The sequence below is a fragment of the Tamandua tetradactyla genome, chromosome 26, assembly GCF_023851605.1.
Source record: "Tamandua tetradactyla isolate mTamTet1 chromosome 26, mTamTet1.pri, whole genome shotgun sequence".
Taxonomy (NCBI): Eukaryota; Metazoa; Chordata; class Mammalia; order Pilosa; family Myrmecophagidae; genus Tamandua; species Tamandua tetradactyla.
This window is the reverse complement of record NC_135352.1, coordinates 29,768,048-29,780,439: the sequence shown is the minus strand read 5'-3', so window position 1 is coordinate 29,780,439 and position 12,392 is coordinate 29,768,048. Positions and strand designations below refer to the sequence as shown.

The 12,392-nt window shown below is 41.9% G+C and overlaps 1 protein-coding gene across 3 annotated transcripts in view; it reads left to right on the top strand.

Moving 5' to 3' along the window:
• Positions 1 to 12,392, top strand: part of WWC2 (WW and C2 domain containing 2) — a 298,652-nt gene that overhangs the window by 185,834 nt on the left and 100,426 nt on the right. For all 3 annotated transcript variants that reach the window (XM_077144655.1, XM_077144656.1, XM_077144654.1), the window contains one exon: positions 2,537 to 2,666. In XM_077144655.1, coding sequence (XP_077000770.1) covers positions 2,537 to 2,666 — 130 coding nt within the window. The remainder of the gene's footprint in view (positions 1 to 2,536; positions 2,667 to 12,392) is intronic.

The following is a 12,392-nucleotide window of genomic DNA, read 5'->3' as shown; positions in this document are numbered from 1 at the left end:
TGTGTTTTTTAAAAAGTGATTCTCAAGAACTCTCCCTTAAATAAATTTAGCAGATTGAAATGCTAGTGATCAGTGAAAGGGGTAAGGGGTATGGTATGTATGAATTTTTTTCTGTTGTCTTTTTATTTCTTTTTCTGAATTGATGTAAATGTTCTAAGAAGCGATCATGATGATGAATATGCAACTATTCATATTGCATGATGATGATATTGTAAATTACTGATTATGTATGTGGAACGGAATGATCGTATGTTAAGAATGTTTGTCTGTTTGTTATATATTTTTTTAATTTAAAAATTAATTAAAAAAAAAAGTAATTTTGTGTCACCATAAAGGAGGGCTTTGTGGTGAGGAGGGGGAGAGAAGAGTGCCATAAAATGTTTAGCCAAACGGTAAACCTTTTTAAGGCACATGAATTTATAATTTAATGTCACCACCTGGAATTAAAGTTTAACCAGGCCTAACTGTTTTTGTTATACAGATGTAACAGTGCTGTATTGTTTCAAAGTAGTTTACTTGTGAGCAATTTTTATAGGAATCTAAGGCATGTTTAAGAATCTGTCAATAACATTCCACAAGGAAACAATAGACATTTGTTGTAGAAATTCAGGCATTCTCTTGGAATGATTCTAATCCCTAGAACCAAGAGTGGAAAGATATGTTATCTAGCATCAGAGACTGCTCTTGTTCTCTTAACTGTAGACAAAATAAAGCCATTTTCATTCAAATGAACCTCCATACTGTAGTCATAATATCTGGTAATTGATTGAATCCAGAGGCCATACTTTCAAGAAAACACATTCCTGATAGTACTTTACTTGTGGCTATAGCAGCAAAGATATATATATATATTTAAAATCAATCAATCAGGAAAGATTTAAATAGAATTCCACTTCAGGTTTTTGTAGCTTTTTTCACTTATTCTCATTATAAGGGAATATTTTTGTTGAATCTGGAATCATGGCATTTCAACTCAGGTTTTCATTTTACTTGGTAGAAATGTAGTTTTATGCTGAGTAAAGAGCATAGTTTTGTTTTCTGAGTTCCTTATTTCAATATGTGCTACCAAATTTGGCTTTGACTAAAAATAGACTAAAATAATATAGTATAGCTTATGTGTAGGTGGATACCAGAAAAATGGAATTTCCGCCTTGTCTCCTTTAGTATGCACTCAAAATTGGAAGTGTTGAGACACCTGGCAAGCCAAAAGCATATACAAATTTCATGAAAGTTTGGCTTTGTGTGTACTCATTTTCCACTGAAGGCATGCAAATGGTAACCTTTTCTCTTTCAGAGGAGACTAAGATTTAGGGAAAAAATTAACTATAATGTATACACAAGCCAAAATTGTATTTATTTTAAGGAAGAAAACATCTATGTCCAACTTGGTACTTCTCAAATTAAGAACAAAGAGTACAGTGCAGTTTGTTTTAAAAATTAGCAGATAATGCTCACATTTTACTTTATGGTCGGAGTCAAAAGAGAAAATGTAGGAGATGAAAAGTGGAGGAGCAAAAGGAAAAGCATGGAGATAAAGAAAAAAAGTGATATTTAAGGTAGAGAAATTCAAAGGAGGCAGAGAAAGGGAAAGAGACCGTAAGGGCTTCATGGTGAATGCTGACTTGAATTGGCTTGTTCTTGCCAAAGGGTGACTCTCAGGCAGCATGGTGGGCTGGGAAGATCCAGGAGCATCCCAGTGAAGAAAATAGTAACTTTTTTTAAAAAGCAGTAGGTGATGTGCTCGGGTCCTTCAAAGACAAAAAATCAGATTGCACAAAACCCTCTGACACGGAGCACTATCAAACCCTTTGATGAGCAGATCTGTAAGATCTCACGAGAGAGTTCCTGATTCCATGTTGGTTGACAAATGAACATATCTGCTCTTCAGCCTTATTCCTAAATTTAAACTTATTTAGCATGGCAGTTTTATCTCAGTTCCTAATTTTTATTTCAATAGAATTAAATGCCTTTTTAGATGTTTTTAAAAAATAAACTAACAAATCCAAATACTGTAGGATGCTCACTAGTGTAAGTAATGTTTCCAACCAATTATGAACAGCCTGCCAAGCTGCAGATGCTGGCTCGGTTCTGCACAAACGTGACGGCACATAGCACAGGCAGTGGTGCTGAGTCCTGGGCGCCACAGGTTGTCCGGTTTATTGGCATTGCTGTCCTCTGCTAAACCTGTCCTTTCCCTTCCTCAGAGAAGAGATCAGGTTCGGCCTGTGGGTGAGGTTTGAGTTTGGCCCATGGTGGGATCATCCAAACAGACTGAAGACAGGAAGATATGTATTTATTTCAGCCCAAAAGTGATTAGAACTGGGCTGGGTATGCTGTAGGGGTTGGGGGAAATCTTAGCTAGAAGTGATTAGAAGAGAAAGGAGAAATAATCAGCTTGAAAGGATGATGATACTGTATGTGAGAGTCAAGTAGTAAGATAATCAGTCAACTAAGACAATCCAAAAAGCAACGTCTGCTGCCAGCTTAGCTTGTTCTCTGTCATTCTTTGATTTTTCTTTTTTTTCTTTTTTAACAGAATCGATAGAAAAATGTCCGGAGGCCAGAGTGGGTATGAACTTAGTGAAGCCAAAGCCATCCTAATTGAACTGAAGTCTATCAGAAAGGCTATTAGCTCAGGAGAAAAGGAAAAACAAGATCTGATGCAGGTATGATGCAGGGGCTTTGTTAGGCCAAGCTACAGCCTTCTGGGGTCCTTGAGGCAGTGTCTGAGTGGCTTTTATCACACTCGACCCATTCACCCCTAATCTGTCCCCGTAGGGAATGAATGGGCCAGGCACTAGGGCAAACTGACCACCTTAGAGGAGACCGGTGGGTTCCAAGGTTCTTATACTGCTTATTTGAAAGCAGACTTTGGTGGTGGATCCTGGGACCCCTATGAAGGGATTAGCTGCTTGGTACATCCTGGAACTCACTGAAAACTTCCCTTGGGACCCTGATAAGAAGGTTCTCTAAAGTAGTGATTTACATCCCCAGGTGCATGTAGATAATGTCACACATCCCCCAGTAGACAGAGGGTAAGCCTTGGGGAGAGGAAGGGCACTGAGGAGCTTAGAAAGCCTCTGAGATTGAGATGCTGGCTAGGAGTGGGGTGGGGAATTCTTTCCCAGCTGAGGGCCACCTATAATCTCCCTGTAAAAGCTGCTAATGACAGCAGATTCCCTGGTTATACCTGTTTGGTTTCTCAACCCATGGGCTTTATCTCCAAATGACCCAGTCTTGGGTGTGTTAACAAACAAAACAGCCATACAGCAGTCAGTATTCTGCGTTTTTAATATCTATACTTATGGCCAAGTTTTTTTTTTTTTTTTTTTAAAAAAGAGGGTACACCTCCTCTCCCTTCTCTCCATCCCATAATTATCACAAGCACTGAGAAGTCTCTATTTGGATTTCTTAGCTGAAAGTCAAAGTCTGAGGAAGTGTTAGATCCAGTGGTGCTGTCTGCATTCTTAACAGAACCTCTGCATTTAAATACCATATTCAAATACTCCATGTCAGTTATCAATGTCCTGATGGAATATAGATAAATATTCTTGAACCCATATAGTTTTGCATTTGGGATATTTAACTTGCAAGAAGAGATCTAGGAGGGGGGCCAAGATGGCAGCTTAGTAAGGTGCGCGCGTCTTAGTTCCTCCTCCAGAACAACTACTAAATAACCAGAAACAGTGCAGAACAGCTCCCGGGGCCACGGCAGGGATTGGACACACAGTTGTACCCCAGTCTGGATTGGCTGGTCCGGCTACGAGAATCCGCTGCGGTGAGCTCCCCGAGTGGCGTGCACTTCCCCGGGCCACGGCGGCTGGCGGCCAGCGCCCCTCCCTCCCTCCTTCCCGGACGGGCTGGGAGTCTCGGATCGGCGAGTTTCCCAGGCTGCGGCGGCTGGCAACCAGTGCCCCTCCCCCACAGGCAGCTACCCAGTCCGGCGGCAGGTCTCGGATTGCGAGTTTCCCAAGCCGCGGTGGCCAGCACCCAGTGCCCCTCCCCCACAAGCGGCTACCCGGAGGAAAGGGAAAGAGTCTCCAAACAGTAGCGGGGACTGAGCCCAACCAAACACCAATAGTGGTGTTAATGGACAAATTCTGACTACTAGAAGTAGGCCCCCAGCTCAGGCAACACTGATTAAGGCGGAAGTCGCCTATTGGGCTAACTGAAAAAGAAGAAAGGGGGCAAAACTGAGCCTTCTGCAGCTGTTTCTACGGAGGCTCGATTGCCTCTGGGCTCAGTGCCGGGATTACACAAGGTGCAACTGCCCCAAACACAGAAACAGGCTGCTTTCAGGGCTCTCTACCACATGAACCTTCCCCACAGGAGGGGTGAAACGCAACTCAGGTGGAGTTCCTCTCTCAGGGAATTCAGATCCCAGGACTTCTCAATTTGAAGCCATTAAAACCAGCCTACAACCTTTCCTCTGTCTCCACCACGCACACAGCAGGGAGAGCCTTTCAAAGTTAAAGGAGCCACAACATCTTTTGCTGGTGGGACTTACAGACAGACAAGCACCACATACTGGGCAGGATAAGAAAAACAGAGCCCAGAGACTTCACAGGAAAGTCTTTCAACCTGCTGGGTCTCACACTCAGGGAAATCTGATTAAATGTCCACACGCCAGCAAAAAATAACAAATCACACCAGGAAAATTGAAGATATGGCCCAGTCAAAGGAAGAAACCAATAGCTCAAATGAGATACAGGAGTTGAGACAACTAATTCTGAATATACGAACAGAAATAGAAAACCTCTTCAAAAACCAAATCAATAAATTGAGGGAGGACATGAAGAAGGCATGGGATGAACAAAAAGAAGAAATGGAAAGTCTGAAAAAACAAATCACAGAACTTATGGGAATGAAAGATACAGTAGAAGAGATGAAAAAAAACAATGGAAACCTACAATGGTAGATTTCAAGAGACAGGGGTTAGAATTAGTGAACTGGGGGATGGAACATCTGAAATCCAAAAAGAAACAGAAACTATAGGGAAAAGAATGGAAAAATTTGAGCAGGGGCTCAGGGAATTGAATGATAATATGAAGCGCACAAATATACATGTTGTGGGTGTCCCAAAAGGAGAAGAGAAGGGAAAAGGAGGAAAAAAACTAATGGAAGAAATTATCACTGAAAATTTCCCAACTCTTATGAAAGACCTAAAATTACAGCTCCAAGAAGTGCAGTGCACCCCAAAGAGAATAGATCCAAATAGGCGTTCTCCAAGACACTTACTAGTTAGAATGTCAGAGGTCAGAGAGAAAGAGAGGATCTTGAAAGCAGCAAGAGAAAAGCAATCCATCACATACAAGGAAAACCCCATAAGACTATATGTAGATTTCTCAGCAGAAACCATGGAAGCTAGAAGACAATGGGATGATATATTTAAATTACTAAAAGAGAAAAACTGCCAACCAAGAATTCTATATCCAGCAAAATTGTCCTTCAGAAATGAGGGAGAAATTAAAACATTTTCAGACAAAAAGTCACTGAGGGAATTTGTGACCAAGAGACCAGCTCTGCAAGAAATACTAAACGGAGCACTAGAGTCAGATACGAAAAGTCAGAAGAGAGAGGTGTGGAGAAGAGTGTAGAAAGAAGGAAAATTAGGTATGATATATATAATATAAAAGGCAAAATGGTAAAGTATTACCCAAACAGTAATAACACTAAATGTTAATGGACTGAATTCCACAATCAAAAGACATAGACTAGCAGAATGGATTAAAAAACAGGATCCTTCTATATGCTGTCTACAGGAAACACATCTTAGATCCAAAGATAAACACAGGTTGAAAGTGAAAGGTTGGGAAAAGATATTTCATGCAAATAACAACCAGAAAAGAGCAGGAGTAGCTATACTAATATCCAACAAATTAGACTTCAAATGTAAAACAGTTAAAAGAGACAAAGAAGGATACTATCTACTAATAAAAGGAACAATTAAACAAGAAAACATAACAATCATAAATATTTACGCACCGAATCAGAATGCCCCAAAATATGTGAGGAATACACTGCAAATACTGAAAAGGGAAATAGACACATCTACCATAGTAGTTGGAGACTTCAATTCCCCACTCTGATCAATGGACAGAACATCTAGACAGAAGATCAATAAAGAAACAGAGAATTTGAATCTTCCCATAAATGAGCTAGACTTAACAGACATTTATAGACATTACACCCCACAACAGCAGGATACACCTTTTTCTCAAGTGCTCATGGATCATTCTCAAAGATAGACCATATGCTGGGTCACAAAGCAAGTCTTAACAAATTTAAAAAGATTGAAATCATACACAACACTTTCTCGGATCATAAAGGAATGAAGTTGGAAATCAATAATAGGCAGAGTGCCAGAAAATTCACAAATGCATGGAGGCTCAACAACACACTCTTAAACAACCAGTGGGTCAAGGAAGAAATTACAGGAGAAATTAGTAAATACCTAGAGGCGAATGAAAATAAAAACACAACATATCAAAACCTATGGGACGCAGCAAAGGCAGTGCTAAGAGGGAAATTTATTGCCCTAAATGCCTATATCAGAAAAGGAGAAAGGGCAAAACTTCAAGAATTAACTGTCCACTTGGAAGAACTGGAGAAAGAACAGCAGACTAACCCCAAAGCAAGCAAAGGGAAAGAAATAACAAAGATTAGAGCAGAAATAAATGAAATTGAGAACATGAAAATAGAGAAAATCAGTAAGACTAGAAGTTGGTTCAATGAGAAAATCAACAAGATTAATGGGCCCTTAGCAAGATTGACAAAAAGAAGAAGAGAGGACGCAAATAAATAAGATCAGAAATGGAAGAGGAGACATAACCACTGACCTCACAAATAAAGGAGGTAATAACAGGATACTATGAACAACTTTATGCTAATAAATACAACAATACAGATGAAATGGAAAACTTCCTAGAAAGGCATGAACAACCAACTTTGACTCAAGAAGAAATAGACGACCTCAACAAACCAATCACAAGTAAAGAAATTGAATCAGTCATTCAAAACCTTCCCAAAAAGAAAAGTCCAGGACGAGACAACTTCACATGTGAATTCTACCAAACATTCCAGAAAGAATTAGTACCAACCCTGCTCAAACTCTTCAAAAAAATTGAAGTGGAGGGAAAGCTACCTAATTCATTCTGTGAAGACAACATCACCCTCATACCAAAACCAGGCAAAGATATTACAAAAAAAGAAAACTACAGACCAATCTCTCTAATGAATATAGATGCAAAAATCCTCAACAAAATTCTAGCAAATCGTATCCAACAACACATTAAAAGAATTATACATCATGACCAAGTAGGATTCATCCCAGGTATGCAAGGATGGTTCAACATAAGAAAATCAATTAATGTAATACACCATATCAACAAATCAAAGCAGAAAAATCACATGATCATCTCAATTGATGCAGAGAAGGCATTTGACAAGATTCAACATCCTTTCCTGTTGAAAACACTTCAAAGGATAGGAATACAAGAGAACCTCCTTAAAATGATAGAGGGAATATATGAAAAACCCACAGCTAATATCATCCTCAATGGGAAAAATTGAAAACTTTCCCCCTAAGATCAGGAACAAGACAAGGATGTCCATTATCACCACTGTTATTCAACATTGTGTTGGAGGTTCTAGCCAGAGCAATTAGACGAGAAAAAGAAATACAAGGCATCAAAATTGGAAAGGAAGAAGTAAAACTATCAGTGTTTGCAGATGATATGATACTATATGTCATGGTTAGGGACAGGTGTCAACTTGGCCAAGTTATTGTACCTGTTCATCTGATTGGACAAGCGCTGGCCTGTCTGTTACAATGAGGACATTTCATAGGATTAGGTCATGATCACGTCAGCTACATCCACAGCTGATTCCATTTGTAATCAGCCAAAGGGGAGTGTCTTCTGCAATTACTGATGCTAAATCCAGTCAAGGGAAGCCTTTTAAGGAGGACTCAGAGGAGACAGGTGGCATTCCTGCTTTGGCTGGTGAGCCTCTCCTGTGGAGTTCATCCAGGCCATCCATTGGAGTCATCGGCTTCGCAGCCTGCCCTGTGGATTTTGGACTCTGCATTCCTACGGTCACGTGAGACACTTTCATAAATTTTATATTTGCAAGTGTTCCCTGTTGATTCTGTTTCTTTAGAGAACCCTAACTAATACATCTTGGTACCAGGAGTGGTTCTTAAGAAACAGAATCTTAAAAATGGGTTTTTATGAATGGTTTTCTACTCTGACTGGGCTCAGAGACACTAAGGACTCTGATTCCCGTAATCAGAATCGCACTCCCAATCCATGGACTAAGTTGGCAAAGGAGATAGTCAAAATATCATCATTCGATTCTCCTAATGCTTCGCTTGTACGAAGCCAGACTCTGGGGGATAATGTTTTTGACACCTTTACAGAGTTATGTAGAAATAAGAGTTATAGAGATGTTGGTTGGTTGTTGTTAGATACACTGTCTACATTAAAGGGTGAAAGGGATGGGCTTAAGGCTTCAAACAAGAAGCTTAAGTCCCGTCTGAAAGATGTAGAGGTTTCTATGAGTATCCTGAAGGAAAATTTTATTTCCTGTAGCCGTAGACTTGAGATCTCTGAAAATCAGACTCAGAATCTTATTGTTAGAGTAGCAACTTTACAACGTAAACTGAAATCTCAGTCTTGCATGGTGTCTGCCGTTAAAGTGAGGGCATTGATTGGAAAGGAGTGGGACCCTGAAAAATGGGATGGTGACATATGGATTGATAATGATGTTGGGGGTGAGGTTGAAACCCTAGACCATGCTGAGCCTTCTTTAGATAACCCTGTAATAGTCTGCCCTGAGGACATAACCACCCCACCTCCAGCCTGCCTTGAGGAATTGGCCACCCAACCTCCTCCTGAAGGGATTAGCCCTAGAGTTATTAATCCTGTTTCACCAGATGAAACTGCAAATGAAAGCCCTGAAGCAAACAGCTTGGAAGATATTTCTAATTATTTTCATGACCCACCCCCACCACCCCTCATTTCTTCTAGACCTATAACTAGACTAAAGTCCCAACAGGCCCCTAAAGGTGAGGTACAAAGTATCACACATGAGGAGGTACGTTATACTCCAAAAGAACTGTGTGAGTTTTCCATTTATATAGACAGAAATCAGGGGAATATGTGTGGCAATGGATTTTAAGAGTGTGGGATCATGGTGGGAGGAATATAAGGCTGGATCAGGCTGAATTTATTGATATGGGCCCACTAAGCAGAGATTCTGCATTCAATGTTATAGCTAGAGCAGTTAGAAAAGGTGTTAACAGCTTGTTTGGGTGGTTGGTTGAAACATGGATCAAAAGGTGGCCAACATTACCTGAGGTTGAAATGCCAGAACTGCCCTGGTATAATATAGATGAGGGGATCCAGAGGCTTAGAGAGATTGGGATGTTAGAGTGGATTTATCATGCAAAGCCTGCTCTTACACCCCAGGAATGTCCAGAAGATGCACCTTTTACCAGAACAGTGAGAAATAAGTTTGTGAGACTAGCACCATCATCCCTCAAGAGCTCTGTGGTTACACTTCTCTGTAGGTCAGATATTACTGTAGGAACTGCTGTCACTGAGCTGGAATCCTTAAACACAATGGGGATGACAGGATCCCGAGTTGGCAGAAGCCAGGTGGCAGCACTTAATCACCAAAGACAGGGTAGACACGGCTATTATAATAGACAACAAACTCAAAGGAGGCATCAAAATTATATGACACGCAGAGATTTCTGGCATTGGCTAGTAAATCATGGGGTGCCTAGAAATACAATAGAAGGGCAGTCTACTAAATTCTTGTTGGAGCTGTATAAACAAAAGAGTTCTAGGTCAAGGGAACAGAAGTCTAACCTGAATTACAAAAACACAGAGTCACGGCCCCTTAATCAATTTCCAGACTTGAAACAGATTACAGACCCTGAGCCCCTTGAATGAAGGGGAGGCCAGGTCCCTATGGGGAAGAAACCTGTTACACTGCCACAAATTTATACCGTTGACCTTCCTCTAAGTCTTCCCCAAGGAGACCAACGGCCTTTTACCAGGGTAACTGTGCATTGGGGAAAAGGAAATGATCAGATATTTCGGGGATTATTAGACACTGATTCAGAAGTGACATTAATTCCAGGGGACCCAAAACGTCACTCTGGACCACCAGTCAGAGTGGGGGCTTATGGAGGCCAGGTGATCAATGGAGTTTTAGCTCAGGTCCGTCTCACAGTGGGTCCAGTGGGCCCCCGGACCCATCCTGTAGTTATTTCCCCAGTTCCAGAATGTATAATTGGCATAGACATACTGAGCAACTGGCAGAATCCCCACGTTGGTTCTCTAACTCGTACAGTGAGGGCTATTATGGTGGGAAAGGCCAAGTGGAAGCCACTAGAACTGCCCCTACCAAGCAAAATAGTAAATCAAAAGCAATACCGTATTCCTGGAGGGATTGCAGAGATTACTGCCACTCTTAAGGACTTGAAAGATGCAGGGGTGGTGATTCCCACCACATCCCCATTCAACTCTCCTATTTGGCCTGTGCAGAAAACAGATGGGTCTTGGAGAATGACAGTGGATTATCGTAAACTCAACCAGGTGGTAACTCCAATTGCAGCTGCTGTTCCAGATGTAGTATCATTGCTTGAGCAAATCAATACATCCCCTGGTACCTGGTATGCAGCTATTGATCTGGCAAATGCTTTTTTCTCAATAGCTATTAGTAAGGACCACCAGAAACAGTTTGCTTTCAGCTGGCAAGGTCAGCAGTATACTTTCACTGTCCTACCTCAGGGGTATATCAACTCTCCAGCCCTATGCCATAATCTTGTTCGCAGAGACCTTGATCGTTTCTGCCTCCCACAAGACATCACACTGGTCCATTATATTGATGATATCATGTTGATTGGACCTAGTGAGCAAGAAGTAGCAACTACTCTAGATTTACTGGTAAGGCATTTGCGTGTCAGAGGATGGGAGATAAATCCAACAAAAATACAGGGGCCTTCCACCTCAGTAAAATTTCTAGGTGTCCAGTAGTGTGGGGCATGTCGAGATATCCCTTCTAAGGTGAAGGATAAATTGCTGCATCTGGCCCCTCCCACAACCAAAAAAGAGGCACAACGCCTAGTTGGTCTTTTTGGATTTTGGCGACAGCATATTCCTCATTTGGGTGTGCTACTCCGGCCCATTTATCGAGTGACCAGAAAAGCTGCTAATTTTGAGTGGGGACCTGAACAAGAGGAGGCTCTGCAACAGGTCCAGGCTGCTGTGCAAGCTGCTCTGCCACTTGGGCCATATGATCCAGCAGCTCCAATGGTGCTGGAAGTGTCAGTGGCAAATAGAGATGCTGTCTGGAGACTTTGGCAGGCCCCAATAGAAGAATCACAACACAGACCCTTAGGATTTTGGAGCAAAGCCTTACCATCTGCTGCAGATAACTACTCTCCTTTTGAGAAACAGCTTTTGGCCTGCTACTGGGCCTTAGTAGAGACTGAACGCTTAACCATGGGCCACCAAGTTACCATGAGACCTGAGTTGCCTATCATGAATTGGGTGTTGTCTGCCCCACCAAGCCATAAAGTTGGGTGTGCACAGCAGCACTCTATTGTAAAGTGGAAATGGTATATACGAGATAGAACCAGAGCAGGTCCTGAAGGCACAAGTAAGTTACATGAAGAAGTGGCACAGATGCCCATGGTTTCCACTCCTGCTGCCACATTACCTTCTCTTTCCCAGACCAGAGCTATGGCCTCTTGGGTAGTTCCTTACAGTGAATTGACTGAGGAAGAGAAAACTCGGGCCTGGTTTACAGATGGTTCAGCACGATATGCAGGTACCACCCGAAAGTGGACAGCTGCAGCATTACAACCCCTTTCTGGGGTGTCCTTGAAGGACAGTGGTGAGGGGAAATCCTCCCAGTGGGCAGAACTTCGAGCAGTGCACCTGGTTGTTCATTTTGCTTGGAAGGAAAACTGGCCAGAGGTGCGTTTGTATACTGACTCATGGGCTGTTGCTAATGGTTTGGCTGGATGGTCAGGGACTTGGAAAGACCATAATTGGAAAATTGGTGACAAAGAGGTCTGGGGAAGAAGTATGTGGATAGACCTTTCTGAGTGGGCTAAAAACATGAAGATATTTGTGTCCCATGTGAATGCACACCAGAGGGTGACTTCAGCAGAGGAAGATTTTAATAATCAAGTGGATAAGATGACCCGTTCTATGGATACCAGTCAGCCTCTTTCCCAAGCAACTCCTGTCATTGCCCAATGGGCTCATGAACAAAGTGGTCATGGTGGTAGGGATGGAGGTTATGCATGGGCTCAGCAACATGGACTTCCACTCACCAAGGCTGACCTGGCTACAGCCACTGCTGAGTGCCCA